General features: G+C 49.4%; 2 protein-coding genes, 1 non-coding gene and 1 pseudogene across 8 annotated transcripts in view; 3 read left to right on the top strand and 1 right to left on the bottom strand.

Annotated features, from left to right (window-relative positions):
• Positions 1–6,354: 6,354 nt before the first annotated feature.
• TRNAN-GUU (transfer RNA asparagine (anticodon GUU)) lies at positions 6,355–6,427 on the top strand. The gene has a single exon. It is a non-coding gene; the product is annotated as a tRNA-Asn (tRNA).
• A 6,482-nt stretch (positions 6,428–12,909) lies between these two features.
• FICD (FIC domain protein adenylyltransferase) lies at positions 12,910–16,884 on the top strand. 3 transcript variants are annotated; one of them, XM_045887447.3, is made up of 3 exons: positions 12,910–13,029; positions 14,492–14,861; positions 15,809–16,884. In XM_045887447.3, exons 2-3 carry the CDS (start codon positions 14,561–14,563, stop codon positions 16,882–16,884), a joined length of 1,377 nt encoding a protein of 458 aa, XP_045743403.1. In that variant the 5' UTR covers positions 12,910–13,029; positions 14,492–14,560. The 3 variants fall into 3 exon arrangements, with proteins under 3 accessions (XP_045743403.1, XP_064434621.1, XP_045743402.1); XM_064578551.1 differs by having other exon boundaries at positions 12,941–13,029; positions 14,509–14,861; XM_045887446.3 differs by lacking the exon at positions 12,910–13,029 and having other exon boundaries at positions 13,074–14,861.
• A 1,422-nt stretch (positions 16,885–18,306) lies between these two features.
• Positions 18,307–21,373, bottom strand: part of SART3 (spliceosome associated factor 3, U4/U6 recycling protein) — a 35,726-nt gene continuing 32,659 nt past the window's right edge. For 2 of the 4 annotated variants that reach the window (XM_064578548.1, XM_045887445.3), the window contains exon 19: positions 19,966–21,043. In XM_064578548.1, the coding sequence (XP_064434618.1) occupies positions 20,866–21,043 (178 nt within the window). In that variant the 3' untranslated portion in view covers positions 19,966–20,865. Of the gene's footprint in view, positions 18,354–18,630; positions 18,864–19,965; positions 21,044–21,373 lie in introns of those variants that run through there. The other 2 variants (XM_064578550.1, XM_064578549.1) reach the window with 2 other exon arrangements.
• Positions 21,153–21,251, top strand: LOC123853360 (small nucleolar RNA U3; annotated as a pseudogene).

Below are 21,373 nucleotides of genomic sequence, written 5' to 3'. Positions count from 1 at the left end.
TGGACTGAGAGCTCAGAAGCAGCCAAAAGACATCCCTGGTTCACTGGGTTTGGGTCCCCCCACCGTCGCCCGATGTGGAACCAAAGAGGTGGGAAGATGCCTGCCACCGGCGGCTGAGGAGGGGTGGTGCCATGGGCCAGGAGCCAAATGAGCCGCCTTCTGTGCATTATCTCAGTATTTCCCAAAGTGTGGAGGATGATTTAAGTTCATCCAGTCATTCATTCAACAAACATTTATTAAGCACCTATTATGTGTCAGGCACTGTGCTGGAAATAGATCAGCAAACAAAATACATACAAATCCCTGGCCGTGTGAGGTTTAGTTTCTGGTGGGACACATCTTTAAAATACAGCTGGGATGTGGGTTAGGAAAAAGACACGTTGCCCTCGTTATTGCCTTAGGATGAAGTTCTAGGTTTAAAAGTTGATTTAAAGAAAAGCATTAAACGGGGCGCCTGGGTGGCTCCGTCGGTTAAGTGTCTGCCTTCAGCTCAGGTCATGATCCCGGAGTCCTGGGATCAAGCCCCGCATCGAGCCCCGCATCGAGCCCCGCATCGAGCCCCGCATCGGGCTCCCTGCTCAGCGGGGAGCCTGCTTCTCCCTCTCCCCCTGCCCCTCCCCTTGCTCATGTGCATGCTCTCTCTCTTCTCTCTCTCTCAAATAAATAAAATCTTTAAAAAAAACAGGGCGCTTGGGTGGCTCAGTTGGTTAAGCGACTGCCTTCGGCTCAGGTCATGATCCTGGAGTCCCAGGATCGAGTCCCGCATCGGGCTCCCTGCTCATCAGGGAGTCTGCTTCTCCCTCAGACCCTCCCCCCTCTCATGTGCTCTCTTTCTCATTCTCTCTCTCTCAAATAAATAAATAAAATCTTCAAAAAAAAAACTTTAAAAAACAAAAAAGATTTTTCTAAGAAAAGCATTAAATAAATAATAAAACAGGTGTTTCACAGGTGGCTTAAAATCATGATGGGGTTTCTTCTCCTACACGATCCTGATATAGTTATTACTGTTAGTCTCATTTTATAGCTAGGGAAACTGAGGCTCAGGGAGATGGAGTCATTTGCCTGAGGTCACATGGGACAATGTGGAGTCCAGATTTGAACCCAGGTCCATCTCCAGAGCCCATGGTTTAACCACTACTCAGAGCCAAGGAGATACATCAGGTGGCCCATTTCATCCCACCACTTGGCTCCCTTCCACCAGCTCCCCAAATCACTTTGTACATGGCTCGTATCCCCTCTACAGAAATCCCACCGAGGGGTTATGCCATTGCCCCTTACTCATGGTTTAGGGTTAAGGAGGATTCAGGGCAGCCCATTTCACATCCTTCCTTAATTTGGGAGCCAGGACAGCCCCCCATTCACACAACAGCCTAGCTCAGGGGCCTGTGGAAACAACCAGGGACCCACTACAGGGAGGGAAGACCCTCTGATGACCCGAAGCTACTTCCCCAGCCCTCAAGGGCTGATCTCAAGTGTGATCGTGTCTGGGACCAACATGCAAAGCTCCCAGCACCCCCAGTAGGAGAGCAACTCAGAACATCTTCATCTCCAACCCCAAGCCAGAGGAGCAAGACCATCTATGCAGAGGAGCAAGAACATCTCCCAGGTGTCGCATGCCAAGAGCTCAGTCACTCCTGCAACAACCTATGTGACAACCACCGTGATCATTCCCATTTCACAGATGAGAAGACAGAGCCAGAGAGAACTAAGTAACTTGCCCAAGGTCACCCATCTGCTCAGTGGCAGGGCTGGGTTTTCAGCCCCCAGACAGTCTGGCTGCAGACCCTGCACTCTAACCCAGGGCCCAGAAAACTTGTGTTATGAAGGGCCCAGGAGTAAATATTTTAGACTTTGTGGGCCATACAGCCTCTGCTGCAACCACCCAAGTCTGCCAGTGTAGACTCAAACCCAGCCATGGATGACACATAAATGAGTGGGCACAGCTGGGTTCCAATAAAACTTTATTTACAAAAACAGGCAGTGGGCCAGATGGGCCCACAAGCCATAGTCTGCCAACCGTACTTTAAACCACTGTACAGCTGCCTTTTGTCATCTCTAAAGCACATACCCTAAGCCACCCACTGGGGATCTGTATCATAGAAAAAGCAAATGAACGATAAGTTGGTCTCGAAATCAGAAGGCGAATCCTGTTGGGACCCTGAGGAGACCATGTAACCTCCTGGTCCTGTTTCCTCTACCGTAAAATGAAAAGAATACCCGCATAGCACACACAGAAAACGCACACATGCACACACACACATACACACACTCTGCAGGCTTATTAGGACAATCCAGGGAGGAGGTGCATGCCAACGGTTTATAAGATCACCTCTGTCCAAATGCAATTATTGTTATTCTATAACGGGGGCCTCCAGCTACTCCTCCAGGAGGCACAGAAAATATTGGGCATCGTTGTCAAGAGGCTCTCTCTACCGCTTCTGAGGGCCCCTCTACGCCTTCCCATCACACTGGAAACTCATTCGTCCTCCATTTCCGTTGTGACTGAGCCTCTTAACCCCCTCCCTGTTGAAAGACATAAGGGCCAACGTGTGAGATTTAACACTCCATTCCCCGAGGCACTAGATCCAGCCATATAAAGTGAAATGTTGAACAATTAACTTCTGTGCAGCTCCCGGAGGTGATGTGGCAATAACACCAGCAACCCTGTCCATAAACCACTCTTTTGTTCTCTCCCGGAGCCCTGAAACCACTCATTTGTCCCCTGTTGGCTCCCCATTTGCAGGACTCCAGGATGGGGTGAGCGGAGGTCAACACCCCAAGAGAGACACTTAGCCCGGTGAGGGGGAGCCACAGGGAAGACGTTTATAAATGGAAGCAGCAAGGTTCAGTAAAATCTCATCAGCCCTGAGACAAGGTGAGCTCTTGATGCTTACAAGAACTTCCATTCATGGGCGCCTGGGTGGCTCAGTCGGTTGAGCGACTGCCTTCAGCTCAGGTCATGATCCTGGAGTCCCGGGATCGAGTCCCGCATCGGGCTCCCTGCTCGGCGGAGAGTCTGCTTCTCCCTCTGCCCTTCACCCTGCTCGTGCTCTCTCTCTCAAATAAATAAATAAAATCTTTTTAAAAAATCAAGCAATGAACATCGATGTATCATCATCAATTAATCCTCGGACCCCAATTAAGTTTCACCACTTATTCCAAGAAAATCCTTTATAATAAAAGGACACAATTCAGAATCAGGACGTATTTAGGTGCCAATATTTCCTCAGTGTCTTCCAGTCTGAATAGTTCCTCGGTCTTTCTTTGGCTCTTAAGATCAGGACATTTTTGACAAGTACTGGCCGAATAGTTTGTAGAATTTTGCTCGGTTTGGATCTGTCCGGTTAGGGCATTCAGTTAGATTGTCCACGGCACACCCACCACCACAGACCAGTAAGCTGCCACCAGGTGAGCTTTGCGCTTACCAAAAGTAGCTGTTTGCCCCCAAACCTGTTTGTGTCCTTTTGTACTTGCCATTATAATTACATATTTTAGATAAAAAGTGGACAGGATAAAATAGGAGGGGAAAAGGAAGTTGTATCAATGAAAAGTGAAGTGTTTGGGAAAGCCCTAAGAAAATCAACTTACTAAATAGGAACAGATTGGGCGCCGAGGTGGCTCAGTCGGTTGAGCATCTGCCTTGGCCTCAGGTCATGATCTCAGGATCCTGGGATAGAGTCCCATGTCGGGCTCCCTGCTCAGCAGGGAGACTGCTTCTCGCTCTGCCTCTGCAGCTCCCCTTGCTTGTGCTCATTCTCTCTCTCTCTCTGTCAAATAAATAAAATCTCTAAATGGAAACTGATAAGAAATTAGTTATAGAGGAAGACGCTGTAAAACATCGGGCAGCGGGCAGCCATTAAAATCGGGAACGGTCCTATATTCTGCTCTGCAAGTGTCTTTAAGTTCTCATTACATTGAAGTAAGCCAAAAGAGACAATCATCTGATTTGTATAGGAAAGATGAGAGGAGACCTGAATTAATTAACGCCTCATCGATTAACTAACCCAATATTAATTAATTACATAGTTTACTCAATTGACCTACTATTAATTAGCCCAATATTAATATTGGAAAATTAGTGTACAGAATACAAATTAACATACAGAACACCGGTACAGGTACATTAATATAAAAGAGAAAATATTCTAGGATATAAAATCTTCTGTTTTTCTGCTTTCACCAACTTTTCCAATTAATCTCCCCAGACACTAGTCAATGGGAAAATCATATCATGCTCCATATCATAGGTCATCAGGGAAACGCGAATTAAAACAAGACACCACCACGCACCTAGGAGAATGGCCAAAATCGGGAACACAGACAACACCAGATACTGCCAAGGATGTGAAACAACAGGAGCTCTCACTCAGGGCTGGTGGGGATGCAAAATGGGACAGCCCCAGTGGGAGACATTTCGGCAGTTTCTTAGAACACGAAACATCCTCTCACCACACTATCCCTAGCAGTTGCTGTCCTTGGTATTTACCCACCGGAGTGGAACACTTCTGTCCACACAAACACCTGCACACAGATGTTTAAAGCAGCTTTATTCACTGTTGCCCAAATCTGGAAGCAATCAAGATAAATAAACTGTGGTCCATCCACACAAGGGAATAGTCAGGGCTAAAAAGAAATGAGCTATCAAGCCACGAAAGACATGAAGGAAACTTCAATGCATATGACGAAGTGAAAGAAGCTGAGATGAAAAGGCGACATACCGTAGGATTCCCACATATGACATTCTGGAAAAGACAAAACTACCGAGACAGTAAAAAGATCAGGTTGCCCTGGGTTGGGAGGGGATGGGAAGGATGAACAGGCAGAGCATAGAGGACATTTAGGGCAGTGAAAATACTCAGCATGATACTGTGATGGTGGAAACCTGTCCTGATGCATCTGTCCAGACCCACAGAACACACAACACCAAGAGTGAACCCGGATGTAAACTATGGACTCTGGGTGATGATGATGTGTCCCTGTAGGTACATCGATTACAACAAGCATTCCACTCTGGTCGGGGGATGCTGGTAAAGGGGGAGGCTGTGCCCGGGCAGTGGGCAGGGCATATATGGGAAATCTCTGTAGCTTCCTCTCAATTTTGCTGTGAACTTAACGCTGCTCTAAGTAAATAAATAAATAAAATCTTTAAAACTAAAAAAGAAATGATAGCAGACTAGCACCTCAGCTGTAACCGAGGACATGTCCAAAGTGAACACTAGGAATGTTATTTGGCCTTAAAAAGGTAGGAAACTCTGACCCATGACCCATCCATGAGGATGACCCCTGAGGACACTATGCTAAGGTGAGACAAACACTCCACCTAGAGTAGTCAGAATCAGAGAGACAGAAAGTAGAAGGGGGTCTCCCAGCCGGGGGGGAAGGGGACTGGGGAGCTAGAGTTTCAGTTTGGGCCGATGAAAAGAGTCCTGGAGATGGATGGGGGTGTTGGTTGTACAAACAATGCAAATGTGTTTAATGCCACTGAACTCTACACTTCAAAACAGTTAAGATGGTAAATCTTACGGTATGTGCATTTTAACACAATAATAATGCTAGTCAAATATCTAGACCAGCGCAAGGCAAAAAGTGAGATGATTTCTACCTGCATTGTTTATGGCTGGAAGAGAGAAAGCAGATTATAGCTTCAGCAAAGCAGGTGCACGAAGAGGTAGCTTTTAAGTGAATCCCACAAGAAGAAAAGGAGGGGAAAGAAAGGTCTGGAACAATGAACTAATCTTAACACACATGATGCTTGCAGGACGGTGCCTGGCACCCAGTAAGCACTTGCCAGTGATGATGATAACCCCAGCCTCAGTAAGAGGGAGTCGTGGGGAAGCATGACCACTCGCGCAGGCAGGACACCTGGCCAGCTGTGCTCCGAAGAGGCCGCTTGCCCCACTACAGTCTCGAAGCAGCCGGGAAGGCTCCAGATGGGACATTCTGGAAGGGCCAGCGCTAGTGGCCTTGGAGGAATCTGCTCCCCTCCATCCCTCTGGAGCCCATGGGCTAATTTGGCAGCTGCACCCCCAGACAACAGAACTGTTCTCAAAGAGAATGGAGACACCTTTGTCAAAGAGACTGTGGAGGACCTTAAAGAGGCAAAGAATAAAAATGCTGAAAGAAGCCAGTCACCAAAGACTACATATTCTATGCTTCCATTTATAGGGAGAGGAATCTATATAGAAAGAAAGTAGGTTGCCGGGGCGGAGGGCGGGTGGTGGCAGAGAAACCTAAAGGGTGGGAGGTTTTTTTGGGGTGGGGGGAGATGAACAGTTCTAAAATCGACTGTGATTATGAGTGAATTGTATGGTATGAGAAGCACAGCTCAGTAAAGCTGATATTAACAACAGGAGCGCCTGGCTGGCTCAGTAGGTAGAGCACGAGACTGTTGATCTCGGGGTCGTGAGTTTGAGCCCCACATTGGGCGTAGAGATTTCTAAAATAAATAAATAAACTTTAAAACACACACACACCTGACAGTCTTCTTAAAAACAACAGCAAACAACAACAGAAAGCTGCACTGGCTCTAAACTTCCTCCTCGGGTTCCTCTAAGAACGCCAGAGCCAACACCATCACTCTAAGGGCTGTGCTCGCTTCACAACAATTCATTAAAGAGCATTTCCTCGATGCCAGGAAAAGACCCTTTGATGTCCATCCCTAGCACTCCTCAGAATTCTTATCTGGTTAGAGGAGGGGAATGCATAGTAAAGGCTCCGCTTTCTTGCCTAGCCGGGCACCCTTGCTAATTTCCTTGTCTCCACATTACCATGGCAACAGAAAGCTTCCACCGAGAGCTTCTGGGGCGTGTCCAAAGGGACTGCAATCTGGACCCAGGGTGGTTGCAGCCCCACTGCCCAGTAGCTCCCGGGCGCTGGCTGCCCCCATGATGGCTGGGACAGCCCGTGATCCCATGAAGCAGGGAAATCGGAGAAGGGGAAGGAGGCAGACAGGGGGTCCTGTAGGTCCGCACACCAGGCTGGCCTAGTGGCCATCCTGAGTCACCATCACCATGCAGGAAGAGGAGAGGGTGTTAGGCACATCTTTTAGAGGCTATGATCTAAAATGGCATCTTGAGCACCTGAGCTGGTCTCCATTGTCGGCATGACCATATTTTTAGGTAGGAGGAGGCAGCTTCTCCGGCCAATGAGAGTAACACGGCTGGAGGGCTTTCATGAAACATCTGGGGGAAAGGCAGTGGGCAACTGGGAGCCCAGCGTTGTGGCAGGTCAGTCTCACACCTGCAGAAGCTTCCTACCCCCGCAAGACTTGGCCAAAGGGCCCTGAAGTCCATGCTGTTGGGCTGTCGGATGGAACCACTGGGATTGAGGAGGGGCAGGTGCAGTGGATGCTGGATAAGCAGCCTCCAAGATGGCCCCTAATGATTTTCACCTCTGGCTGAAGTTTAGGCAGTCCCCTTCCACACTGTACCTAGGTTGCTCTGTGTTGTGATCCATACAGTTCAGACAGTATGTGACTTCCAAAGCTATGTCGTAAAGGACGTCATGTTCTCGGATCACACATACTGGGGGAAGCCGCCATGTTGGCAGGGCACCCAGACAGCCCTAAGGAGTGATCCACATGGAGAAAAACTGAAGCCCCTGCCCACCAGCCAGCACCAACCTGCCAGCCGCCTAAGCAAGCCACCTTGGAAATGGCTCCTCAGCCCAGTCAAGCCTTCAAGTGACTGTAGCCCCAGCCAACATGGCAATCTTGAGAGAGATCCTCAGTCAAAACTATCCCACTAAGCTGTTCCTGGATTCTTGACACACACAAACTATGTAAAATAATACATTTGTATTATTGTGTTAAGCTGCTAAATTTGGGCACTATTTGTTACACAGCAGTGGATAACTGATACAGAGTAGATCCAGCTGCCCCTAGGATAGCCAGAAATTGTCTAGAGAAGAAAAGATGGTTTTATTAAGATTTTCCTTCCTTGGGATGCCTGGGTGGCTCAGTCGTTTAAGCGTGTGCCTTCAGCTCAGGTCATGATCCCAGGGTCCTGGGATCGAGTCCCACATCGGGCTCCTTGCTCAGTGGGGAGCCTGCTTCTCCCTCTGCCTGCTGCTCCCCCTGCTTATTCTCTCTCTCTCTCTCTGACAAATAAATACAATCTTAAAAAAAAAAAAAAAAAGATTTTCCCTCCTTGCTCCTCACGCCCCTCCCCAAAGTACTTTTACAAAAGAAAGTGATGTGTTGGTGAACAGAGTCTACAGACTTGGATTTGTGTCCAGGCTCTGCCCTTGCCCTCTATGCACCTCAGTTTCTCCACCTGTAAAACTGAAGAGCTAAAGCACAACCTGTCAGCCCTGAAATCATAGGGTCTGAGGGTGGTTAAAACTGTAAGTTTCGATTCAGGAAGACTGGTTGTGAACCCTGGCTCTGCCACCTGCTTGCTGTGTGACTCAAGCTAATTACTTAACTTCACTGAGCCTCAGTTTCACCTTCTGTAAAGTGGGTTTAATGATCTCTACTTCATGGCATTGTTACCAAAATCCAATAAAACAATACACATAAATTACTTAGTACACAGTAAGTGCTTAAAAAGTGGTCATCACCACTACCAGTAATGAGATAGTGGGACAGGTACAATTATTTCCCCTTATAGTCAAGATACAGGAGGATCAGAAAGGTTGGAGGACTTTATTGGTCTAGAGCAGGCCCAGGTATGGATGTTTTTTTAAAAGCCCCCCAGGTGATTGATTGAGAAACTCTGCCCTAGAGAAACGTCCACACACATGCCAAAAAATCATACAAGAATTTCACTGCCATGTGTTTGTAATTGAAAAGGACTTGGTTTTGGCTCAGGTCATGATCTCAGGGTCGTGGGATCGAGCTCCCCATTTAGCATGGAGTCTGCTTGAGATTCTCTCTCCCTCTCCCTCTGCCCCTCCGCTTGTGTTCTCTGTCTCTAAAATAAATAAATAAATAAATAAATAAATAAATAAATAAGTAAGTAAGTAAGTAAGTTAAAAAAATAGATTATATTACCAATGCCCTGAAGCCCTAGTCATTCTCTCCCCTGTCACTTTCCCTTCCTTCCCTCCCAGAGATAATCACCATCTTGAATTTGTTGCTTATTACATCCATACCATGGCCTCTTGTTTTTAACCATACGTATATACTCCTAAATAATATATAGTGATGTTCTGCATGCTTTTACATGTCATATATACATTGTGTATTCTCCTGCTTTTTTTTTTTTTTTTGGTTTGGCATTATATTTTAGAGGATTATATTCATGTTGATACAGTTAATTCTGGCTCAGTAATCATACACTGCTGTCTTACTGCACTTACAGTTTATTTCCCATTTACCTGTTGATAGGTATTTGGATCATTTCTAGTCCTTTTCTTTTTTTTCCCTTTTTTAAAGATTTTATTTGTTCATTTGAGAGAAAGAGAGAGAGAGAGAGAGCACAAGCAGGGGGAGAGGCAGAGGGAGAAGGAGACTCCCCACTGAGCCGGGAGCCAGACGTGGGACTCAATCCCAGAACTTGGAGATCATGCCCTGAGCCGAAGGCAGATGCTTAACCGACTGAGTCACCCAGGCGCTCCAATATGATATTTCTTAAACTGGGGGACAGGCACACAGGTACCCATTTTATTATCTATACCTTCTGGATGTCTGAAATACTTCATAATTTAAAAATAGACATGCATAAAAAATATCTAGTATAATTGTGCATGGGAATTTTTTTCTTATTGTTTACTTGTGCCTTCTTATTATATCTGTGATCCCATTTTGCTTTTAGGAAATAAAATGGTTGTAATAACACTGTAAGGTGACCGACAGTAACTGCACTCTCCGTGGTGACCACTGAGTGATGTCCAGAATTGTCAAATCACTCTGTCGTGCACCCAAAACTTACATAATATTGTATGCCAACCATACTTCAATTTAAAAAAGAAAGAAAGAAAGTAGTTGGTTATTTTGACTATTTAACAAGAAAAGAAGCAGTTATGTTTAATTTTTTTGAAAGTAAGAAAAATCACTTCCCCAAGTGATTTGCTCTGGAAACAACACTTATTTGCATGTCTGAGATCATCCTGAATCCAGAGCAGGAGCCCTGGGCCCAAGGACACCTCCAGGGCGGTGTTCCCCCAAACCCTGCCTTTTGGGGATGCCCCAGGCACTGGGGCATGACCCCACTGGGTATGCAAACCGAAGATGTCAGTAGTCAGGGAGAAGGACTGCGGGGGGGGGGGGGGGGGGGCGGGCCTCTTCAACAGCAGCTCTAAGTTAAAAGGAGAAAAAAACAATTCAAGCCAGCTGGGAAATGAGAGGCACCTGGGAGTGGGGGGAGGGGACCAGTATGGTGCATTTTCTTTTACGTGAAGTTGCGTCTTTCTGGAGCCATTTCAAAGCAATAGAACCTCCAGTTGGGGAGTTTTGTGTTTCTAAAGCAATAGAATCCGACTCTGCCAGCAAGCAGCGCTTGACTGCTGTTTCCTGAAGATGTACAAGGGTTTGTTTGGTTTGGTTTGGTTTTGCATAATGGACACATTTCCCAAGCAGCCACTTTCCAGGTTGTCAAGTGTCAAGATAAGCTTTTAGAGAACTCCTCCGTGGGCCGCGAGGAGGCCATTTCCACCCAATACGGAATGCTTAAGGTGGGGCAAGCCAACTTTTGACTATCGCTTCAAGGACCAAAGTATTTTGTGCATTCAAGGCAGCTGAACGCAGACGAGAAAATTGAGATCTGACAAAGAGATCGTAGGGGGGGGACGTGATGCCCGGTGAATTACTGCCCCCTGGTGGCCATAGGCAGTGGTGCGATCATCTGCCGAGAGAGGCATTTGTGATGCTCCTTCCTGTGTTCCCAGCCACCATCTCCCGCCCCTTTTAAAAGCCTAAAACAGGGATTACGGTCTGGCAACCCTCCGAAGCCAGTGGGCAGATGTGCCAACTGTTTAAAAATCTGGAGAGTTTGCTTAAAAATCTAGGCCTGACATTTCTTTTGAAAAATTAGAAAATCTGCCAACTTTCGGACGTAATATATATTTTTTTTACACAATAAATGTGGGCTAGAGCTTAGAAGCTGCTGCCCACTTTGGATAAGGCAGGTACTCTCACCTTCTCCACACTCCCTACCTCCCCCTGTTGTCCCATGCCCAGGTAGTTTAACTCGTAGATGGTTCTTGTGTAGCTTCTGGGTTTGCTACCTATAATTCTAAGCGCATTGAAGAGGTGACACTGGCACCTCGGAATGTGGAAAGTGGATGCTGCCTTTATTTCTTTTAACTTTTTTCTTTTTATTATTTTTTAAAGATTTTATTTATTTGAAACAGCGAGTGTGCAGGGGTGAGGGGCAGAGGGAGAGGGAGAGCAGGGAGCCTGACGTGGGGCTCGATCCCAGCACCCTGGGATCATGACCTGAGCTGAAGGCAGATGCTTAACCGACTGAGCCACCCAGGGGCCCCCGGATGGTGCCTTTATAAGCAGATGATGACGTCACCTTATGCCTGGGAGGGGCAGAAGTCCACAAGCCCCAGGACAGCCAGTTCAGCGGGGTAAGTGACCTGCTCCAGGACACAAAGCTTGGGCAACGGTTACTAGATACAAACAGGAAGCACAGCCCGCGCGGTTTGGTCCTTCACCTTGCAATGCCCCCGCCCCCGCCCCCGCCCCCATGGTGTCTTTTACGACAGCGCACTCCTGGCTGTAGGTCAGTGGCTTCCCTCAACTGGAAGCAGACTGAGACCTATGAAAGGACATGGAGTCATTCCCCAGTGACTGGAGCCACCTGGAGCTCTGACAGTTTCTTCTGCGAATAACAAAACAGCGATGACTTTGTGTCTTGTCTAGGAATAACTGCAACAGCAGATACCTATCAAATGTCTGCTTTGTGCCAGGCATGTAGGATCTCACTCCCCCTCACACAAAACCCTCTGAGGAGGTAGTGTCACCGCACTGTCCCCGTTTTACAGAAAGGCAGACGGCACCAGTGGCATCGAGTCACTTGCTAAACGTAACTCCGTTTCCAAGTGGCAGAGCTGGTACTAGACCCCAGGGCTGTGTGGCTCCGGTGGCGGCACCCACAACCACTGCCTGACAGTGGCTCCCAAGGGGGATGTGTGTCATGGAGGAGGTCAGATCCTGAAGAGTCGGGCCTTCCGCAGATCCTGAACTTGAGGCCAAAGGCAAAGTCGGCTGTTTGTCCCCATTTTACAAATGGAAAAACTGAGGCTTGGAATAACACCCAAGGTCACACAGAGCTTAGGTGACGAAGCCCGGATTGAAGCCGGGGTCTCTCCGCCTCCAGAATCAATAGGGCTAACATCTTAACGCTTAGCATTCCTGGATGTTGCATTTCAATATTTGTGAACGAGGATGGAGGTTTCAGCTCTCTGCTTCAGGGAAAAATCCCAGTCTCTCTGGGAAGATAACAAACCGGCCAGTTCCTTCTCGAGTGGATGCAAATTAAAAGGTTTGGGAGGAAAAGGGAAAGAGAGGTGAGAAAGACGGAGAAGTGTCAACCCTGATATCACAGAGTCGGGTCTAAGAACAGGAGCTCTGAAGTCAGACTAACAGGGTGCGGAGCATCCTCATTTTCCACCTAAGGAAACGGAGGGCCAGGAGAGTGGCCCCCAGACGAGGAGCAGAAGGACAGCACTTCACGGCAGGCGGAACTGCGAGTTTCCGTCGCGGAACCTATCGCGCCCCCAAATCACCGCGCGCGGGTTTTCCGCCCGCTACTCCCGCTTGTCGCCCGGGCCCCGCCCCTCCGGTTGCCTATTGGCTGCTGCGGGCACGAGACCAACACAGGAGCCAGCCAATGGGGGTGACCCACGGCGCGTCTTTCCCGGGGAAGCCGACACAGAAGCTAGAACCCGGAAGTGCGAGGGGAGGACAAGTCGGGGAAACCAATCCGCCGCGACGAGGATGGCGGGCCGACCAATGGCGAGTCGCCGGGGGCGGGGCCACAAGGCCGGCGGCGGAGCAGGGCCTGGGAGCGGGTGGGAGCGGGTGGCAGCGGAACCTCCGAGCCCCTGGAAGGCGGCGGCAGGGTCGGGCAGCAGCGCGCGGTAGGAGGGGGCGAGCCCTAGGGGTTCGGAAGGAGCGAGCTGGGCAGGGGGCAGCGGGGAAGTGAGCCCTGAGCGGGATTCAGAGGGACCTAAGTCGAGCCACATCGCCCCTCTGGGCCTCAGTTTCCCCCTTCCTAGGGTAGTGAGGAGTGAGACGTTCGCATCTCGTGCCTCCCCCGGCGCAGACCCGGGTCCTTGGCGAACTCCAGCCCCGCCGCGGATCCCGTCCCTCCGGGAGCCTCCCAGAGCACCTGGACGAAGCAGTGACCCATACCCTCTTCTAAACCCCCCACAGCACGCCCAGCGTACCCCGGTTAGAGCGCAGACCAAGCCATTTCAGGTGTTAGCAGCGAGCCAGGCTCCCCCATTAGACTGAGCCCTGGGCGATCAGAAACCTAATCAGTCATTTCTGGGTCTTGGAGGCCCAGCACCAGGAGCAGGCTGGAGCAGGGATGCATGGGCCCTGGTTGGGAATAAGGTAGAGGTTAAGACCTGGGTAGTCTTCCCAGAAGCACTGGGAATTCATTCTTGATGCTTCTGTTTACTAGCTTGGCCTTCTAGAAACTGACTTACCCTGCTTTAGTTTCTCTTGTCCGTAAAATGGAGTTGGGGGTAGCTCCTTCATAAGGTGTTAATGATTGAGATAACGCGTGGCTAGCACTCAGCTTAGTGCTCAGTACACCACAGTTGCCCAATAAATGCTTATTGTTAGCATAATGGTGCTTGCATACCTGACCCCTCCACTCCCACTGCCAGCCCAAAGCACATGCCCACTGTCATGTGGAGGGTGAGTGCTCACCCACTCTGGCCCACAGCTTAAGTTCCTTTTGAGATGCTTGGACTGTCCAGGCTCTAGGTAAAATCCTTACTGGACAGGTCAGGGAAGGAAGGCCAGAGAGGGGAGCAGCACTGTGGCTAATACCAGGATGTGGGCATGAAGAGGCGGCCACCAAACAGTTGTGCATATCAAAGACTAGACCTCGGAACTGCCTTGGCCAATCTGGATATGTGTGTGGGCACAGATCTGTGGTCAAGGGAGGGGACTTTAGAGCCATGGGTTCCTGAATTCAAGTCCTAAGGCTGTCACTTACTCACTGGGTGACTTTGGGCAAGGGGCTTCATCTCTCTGAGCCTGTTTCCTCATCTAGAGAAGTGGGATGACGGTAACATCAGCTCCTGTTGAAGACTGCAAGAGATAGTATGTGTGAGGTCCTTAGTGCTTACCAGGGCCTGGCACACAGTAAGCGCTCAATAAATGTTGAGTGCAGTGTCATTACTTTTCAGAGTCACGGCGCCCTGGAAGTGGCAACCGTCCTCCAGGCTGGCCCCTCCCCATTTAAATCCACTTCCTGCCTTGCCCCAACCTCCGGGTCATAGTGATAGGAGGTGTGGGGGCCTCCAACCCCCCGCTGAATTCAGAAACCTATCTTGAACGTGTCCCCTTCCCCTGCCCCATCCACAGCTCTTGGTTCCCCGCAGATCCTGCTCTCAGGCAACTGAATATGTGCAGGGTACCCACCCCTGAGTCCAGATGACACTCGTGCTGATGGCTTCAGTGATGGCAGTGACTGAACCAAAATGGGTCTCCGTCTGGGGCCGCTTCCTGTGGGTGATGCTGCTGAGCATGGTGTTGGGGTCCCTGCTGGCGCTGCTGCTGCCGCTGGGGGCCTTAGAAGAGCAGTGTCTGACCGTGCTCAAAGGTTTCTACCTGCTCAGGAGCAAGTTGGACAGGGTGCAGCATGCCGTCACCAAGTGTAGCAGCCCGTCCACAGAGCTCAGTGTCACCTCCGGGGACGCACCACCGCTGGCGGTCAAGACCAAGGCCTCTCCAGGTAAGGCAGATCGGCCAGCTCTCCTCACCACTCCTTAATTGGGTAAGTCCGCCCCGAGCTCCCAGCCTAGACAAGCTGACCACTGGCTAAGATAACAGCATCACCAGCACGGTGGTGGGAAACCGGGCACACCTGGCGGGCTCCCTGGAGGGAATGCCTGAGCTGAGACCCCAGTGTAAATAGGAAAATGACCCAAAGGAAAAGGCATGAGAGGCAAGTGCACCAGGCAGAAACAAGAGGGTGAGAGAGCCTGCGCATGTGACGAAAAGCAGCCCCGTGTGTGGGTGGAGGGGCTGATGAGGGAGGGCTAGATCTAGAGCAGTTTCTCTCCCTCCGCACTGTCCTCTGGGGTGCACTGTAGGATACTGAGCAGCATCCTTGGGCTGTACCCACTGGATGCCAGTAGCACCCCACCCCTCCACCCACCCCCACCCCCCGCGACAAGCAACACGTCTTCAGACACTGCCAACTGTCGCCTGGGGGGGGGGGGGGACAAAATCACCCCTGGTTGAGAACCACTGGGTTAAAAGATTTAAAGAACAGCCCAGGGATGGGGAATCCTCCGGAGCCTAGCACCAGGGGGGGAACTGTTACCAGCCTAGGCCTGAAGGGACAGGGGCCAGGGCCAGCATCACCAGGACTGAGCCAGGACAGCAGAGAACTGAGAATATGGGAGAGCCACCTAACAGGAGCTGTGGCCGCAGCCACTCACTCGGGCACTCAGAAGGCAGGGGTCCAGGGAGTCCAAGTGGTACTTCCAGGGTACAGAGAATGGCTCTGGGGACACACAGACAAAAACCAGCTGCGGGGCACAAATGCATCCATAGTGTAGAGTGAGCAGAGGGACTAGAACGAGCCCCCCTGAAGGGCCAGCACAGGGGACAGCTCTCCTGAACATCCTTTGCCCTTCCCACTCTCCCGCCAACGCTTCTCTGGCTCTTTTCTAGCTGGTAAGTTGGAAGCCAAAGCAGCTCTGAACCAAGCCCTGGAGATGAAACGCCAAGGCAAGCGGGAGAAAGCCCACAAGCTCTTCCTGCACGCCCTCAAAATGGACCCAGACTTTGTGGATGCACTCAACGAGTTTGGCATCTTTTCAGAAGAGGACAAGGACATCATCCAGGCGGATTACTTATACACCAGAGCGTTGACCATCTCGCCCTACCATGAGAAAGCGCTGGTCAACCGGGACCGGACGCTGCCGCTGGTCGAGGAGATCGACCAGAGGTATTTTAGCATCATCGACAGCAAAGTGAAGAAGGTCATGTCCATCCCCAAGGGCAACTCTGCGCTGCGCAGAGTCATGGAGGAAACCTACTACCATCACATCTACCACACAGTCGCGATCGAGGGCAACACCCTCACCCTCTCGGAAATCAGGCACATCCTGGAGACCCGCTACGCCGTGCCAGGGAAAAGCCTGGAGGAGCAGAACGAGGTTATCGGCATGCACGCAGCAATGACGTACATCAACACAACGCTAGTCTCCCGCATCGGGTCTGTCACCATCAGCGACGTGTTGGAGATCCATAGGCGGGTGCTGGGTTACGTGGATCCAGTGGAAGCTGGCAGGTTTCGGACGACACAGGTCCTCGTGGGACACCACATCCCTCCCCATCCTCAAGATGTGGAAAAGCAGATGCAGGAGTTCATCCAGTGGCTCAACTCCGAGGATGCCATGAATCTGCACCCAGTGGAGTTTGCGGCCTTGGCCCATTATAAATTGGTTTACATCCACCCTTTCATCGATGGCAACGGAAGGACCTCGCGCCTGCTGATGAACCTCATCCTGATGCAGGCGGGCTACCCACCCATCACCATCCGCAAGGAGCAGAGGTCCGAGTACTACCATGTACTGGAGGTCGCCAATGAAGGCGACGTGAGGCCGTTCATTCGCTTCATCGCCAAGTGTACGGAGACCACTCTGGACACCCTGCTCTTTGCCACAACAGAGTACCCGGTGGCACTGCCCGAGGCCAAACCCAACCACTCCGGGTTTAAGGAGACACTGCCTGTGAAGCCCTAACCCTGGAAATCCTCCCTTGGTGACAAGGGATGTCCCAAGGAGGGGAAACCCTTAGCATTTCTAGAAACCTAGTTGTCTCCTAAAGCAAAAGGAGACAGAAAAGGAACTTAAACGTTCTTTACCTCCAAATGTTTTAGTTAAAAAAAAACAAACACCTAAATTATTAAGCCTTATCTCTAAGGTAACTTATAATTCAGCCCAAGTTATTTATTTATTTTCTTCTTTGGGGCTAGTAAATGTTGTGTGGCGTCTGCTGTCTGCAGTGGTGTCCCTAAGGAGGGAGGCTTTGGGAGCATCAGTGCTGTGTGTTGTGACCAGAACACAGGTTCTGGAGCAGAATTTGCACTCAGGTGGGAAGAGGCCAGAAGTGTGGAAGGAGGTCCAAAAGCCATAGGAGGAACTCCTCCAAGTGTCCTGTGACTTGACCTGAGAGGTCAGTACTCTTGGGCAGAACCTGGTCCCGGTTTTGAGAAAGGACTGAAAGCTTGCTTCTACAAAGAGGCTGGCGGTGTGACTAATTCTCACTGGTAGAGCAAACTTCTGAGAGATGAAATAAAATTAATGTTGACATTTCTAGGTAGATACCTTCCTCATTTCAAGGAAGTCCTTAAGTCATAGTTAGCTCGCAAACTCTAGTGCCAAAGGCTGTTATGTCCCCTTATCAAGACTGTTTTTCTAACTAAGAGAATAGGGGAGTGGCCAGCTTGGTTTTCTGTGTATGAAATGTTTCTCGCACTTCGTGTGCAGCAACTCAGACCAGATGTTTTAGTTTACAAGTTCTCTGGGTTTGTCACGCAACTGAATCCTACTGCAAATCAGGTATTGTGCAAGTAGCCGAGTCTGCCCTCATCTCTGACTCTGGAGTTGAACATCTCGCGTAGGCAGATATTCAAGAACACATCTGAGAAAAAAGTTGCCACGTCAACACCAAATTAGCATTTTTGATAATGAATTAGAGGGAGTTTCTACCAAACCAAGGCAAACCTTTCAGCCAGGCAGGATGTGCCCCGTTTGTCACGCAGTCTTCTCCACTTACTGACTTGACCCCCGCCTCCCCCAGCCCTTGTACTGTCCCGCGTCCCCTCGGGGAAGCAGAAGAGATTGCCTTGGACTGGCCTTATTTTTCTGGCATCTTGTAAAATGATAAAATGTCCTGTGTGATCCGGCCAAGTTTCCAAGTCTTCATTCTATGGAAGAAGACTCTTCTCTATCAAGAGCACGTCAGCCCAGGTGCCGCCATGACCGCCGCTGTGCTGCTCAGAGTCCAAAGGGCCACGGGTTCCTCTCCCAGTGACGGGGCCCAGGACGTCCAGCGCTGTCGTGCACTTTGTCAGGGTCAGAATGGTGGTGAACACATACAAAGTGTAGTCTCTGACCTGGGAAGTCATACCCTGACAGGAAGGAGGTCACTCTTCTGAGGTAGATGTTTCTATAGTTATTTAACTGTGTAACAGGCACAGAGTAGCTTTCTGAAAGATTAAGAAATCTTTGTGAAGTGGCCCCGAGGGATAGTTATTCAAACCTTTATGAAAAATATTTGCATATTCATATGCTGCCATGAGGGCTCTCTGCCCCTGAACTCTTCTTTCGTCTTGGTTTTATAAGCACACTGAGGAAGCCTGACAGAAGTGCGTGCTTTGTACGAGAGAGAAACGTGCACTTTAAGCTCTGTTGTGAAGGACGTTATTTTAATAGATTGCTGACTCTAATAAAGTATTTTATTACACAAAGGCCTGAGACTTCGCGGTCTTATTCAAACGATGTTCCCATCTGTCACAAGGATGAAGGAGGAATCCTTTCGGGACGTTAAGCCCCGTTTGTACTATGGAATGAGGCGCTCATTTCGAGAGGGAGGTGAGACGGAACTGGGGGGGTAAGCTACCTACCTGCGCTGGTGGGCCTGAAGCACTGTCTTCCACTAACACGCCAGTAACGCAAATGGTGATTCGTGCTTCTCTTTACCAGCAGTTCTTGATTTCCTGGGGAAAACACATAAACCCACTCACATGTTCCTGACAGTCCGTCTCTAGGACCGTCCACACCCTGAGCTCAAGTCCGAGCGGGTTCGGTTCTGTAATGAGCCTGTGTTGACGCGAGAAAGCATGAAGTGAGGGCAGAAGACTGGCCAACACTGAGAGAGGGACGGTGAAACGTGCAGCAGCAGGAAGCAAGCCACGTCAGCCTGGATGGGTGAGGAGCTACTCGGGGTTCCTCGGTGGCAGTCCCTGCTTGTCCCTAGTCTGCTCGCCCAACCAACAGGCTTCCAGGGGCGGGGGGAAGTGCCCATTCCAAAGAACACAGGAGGGACCAGGGTTACATACAGCACACTTCTTCTGGCCACTACGTGAATTTAATTCACAACTAACACCTAACAAAAAATGTTTTGTGAAAAAGAGACAAGGTAGACGGGAACCATCAGATTAAAAGACTTCAGAGGTTTATCAACCGATCCTAACCTCCTGGGGGAGGGGGGATGCACTTACAAAACAACAGGAAACTAGGAATTTGGATAGTTGAGGACTTGAAGGCATTATTGGGCTTATTTCTAGGAGTAATGATAAAACTGTGGCCTGGGGGGCCTTATCTCTTGGAGGCACTCGCTGCAGTCCCCTGGTGGGGGGGGGGGGTGCTGCCGCCATGTCTGACACAGGCCACGATGTAACAGGGAGGGCAGGGGCGGCAGAGATGAAGGCCCCTGTGCTAGAGAGGGATGCTGAAGCTCAAGGACAGGCACATGAGGTCCTTTTGCTCTTTTGTCAACACTTTTGGATGACACTTCCAATTTCCCATTAAAAATGTAGTAAAGCCTGATGCACAAAAACTTAAAAACCAATTGAAGTGGGTTGATTTCTAGCACGCATGAAAGCATTTCCTAATTTCTTCCCCCAGAGTGTCTTTATAAAAAAGTCCTTTTCCCTACTGAACTGGCAACATGGCTTTTTAAATATTTGATAAGAGATGAGATGTAAAAAAAAAAAAAAAAAGCCTAGAAGCTGAAGGGTCAAAATGCAGCAAAGTGAAGTTTAAAACTGAAGAAGACCCATCACAACTGAAATGATTTAAATCAAAGGGACAATAGGATTTGACTTACAAAAGTTCTATTTACACATCTGTTAGGTAAGACAAGTGCACCCATTTTCAAAATACATCCATGTTTGAATGCACATCTGACTACCATTCAGCAAGAAGTTTTGAAGAGAACTTCAGTTTAATAAACAAAGCTAAGTGGGGAGAATTTAAGTTTGTACTTGACATGGTATTTAAACAAAACCAAAGGGCTGAAACTCAATATTTAGACAAAGAACACGGTTCACTAATCACTAGGCAAAGAAAATGGTCCACAGCAGGTGGCACACAGAACTCCCATATAAAACAAAGGTCACAAATATTTTGCTTTTAGGAAACATAAAACAATGGATTGATGTGTCATTTACAAATACATAATATAAAAACGCACAGCCCCCCCCCCCCCCCCCCGTGAACAAAAATCCATCAAATGTTTTTTATGTGATTTCCCCTATCCCCACCACCCCTTTACTAAAATAGGCCATTCTGGTGAATTACTAGCATCTGCCATTTTGTCTTTTAAAATTAAAAGAGTGACGGGCACATGAGCTGTGCAGGCTGTAAGAGAAGTGTCTTATAAAAGGGAGTCAGATGGCCGAAAACATTGGGACAAGTGGGTCTCAAAACGGGGTGTGTGAGTTTCACTTCCGTTTCTCACTCTGTAAGACACAAAAAGAGCTTAAGAAACTACACACTGGGCCCAACCCGTGGAGTGATCATTTTCCTCCTATTGCCCTCAATATGAGGGAGTGCTTCACGCCTCCTTCCTTGGACACCCTCATCCCTTTCTAACCCCGAGGAAAACGCGTAGGAGGGGTGCTGCCCCGGGCCCTTCCATACCCAGAGTATAGCTGGGGGCCGGGTGCTCTTCCTGGCCAGTGTGCAGTAAGGCATTTCCCCTCTAAGGAGTCACGTTTACTTTCTCAGAAGCAACTTGGCAAAATCAGCATTGGACATCTTGGGTGCCTCGGTGGCTGCTGAGGCGGTGACCGCCGGCGGTGGGGCAGGGCCGTTCTCGGCCTGGACGGCTGTCTCACTCGGGCGCTGCAGGGCACGAGGCAGCAGCGAGAGCTGGGTTCTCCCCTTCCCCCGCCTGGAAGAGCAAACACTGGATGTACGCTTGCAAAGCAACCATTCGCGGCCCCTGCTTTATTTGAGAAAATAAGCCAGGATGGTCTTCAATCACCCAAAGTTACAAAGTGAAGACCATACTTTCCGGGCTCATTTCTGTAGTTTGTTAGTAGAGAAGTTTCTCGAAATGTGTAGAGTACCAAGTTAATAGGTGAAGAGTAAAAACCAGAAAAGGGAGATGATCCCTGTTCTCTGTGACTCTAATATGCAAAAACCAGTTCAACAAACTGCCGTTTTCACAATCTTGGCAAAGACCAACCTGTGCAACAGTTACATGTAGGGTGGATAAAAA

Source organism: Mirounga angustirostris, unplaced genomic scaffold (genome assembly GCF_029215605.1).
Source record: "Mirounga angustirostris isolate CCGP_5_RB_7025 unplaced genomic scaffold, mMirAng1.0.hap1 SCAF_14, whole genome shotgun sequence".
In the NCBI taxonomy this organism is placed as follows: domain Eukaryota; kingdom Metazoa; phylum Chordata; class Mammalia; order Carnivora; family Phocidae; genus Mirounga; species Mirounga angustirostris.
This window is presented reverse-complemented; position numbering and strand designations above follow the sequence as displayed.

Bases quoted from the DNA above. Each gene is read 5' to 3' on its own strand.
- FICD (XM_045887447.3), top strand. From the start codon at position 14,561: ATGACACTCGTGCTGATGGCTTCAGTGATGGCAGTGACTGAACCAAAA. The intron at 14,862-15,808 runs GTAAGGCAGATC...GCTCTTTTCTAG, and splicing joins CAAGACCAAGGCCTCTCCAG to CTGGTAAGTTGGAAGCCAAA.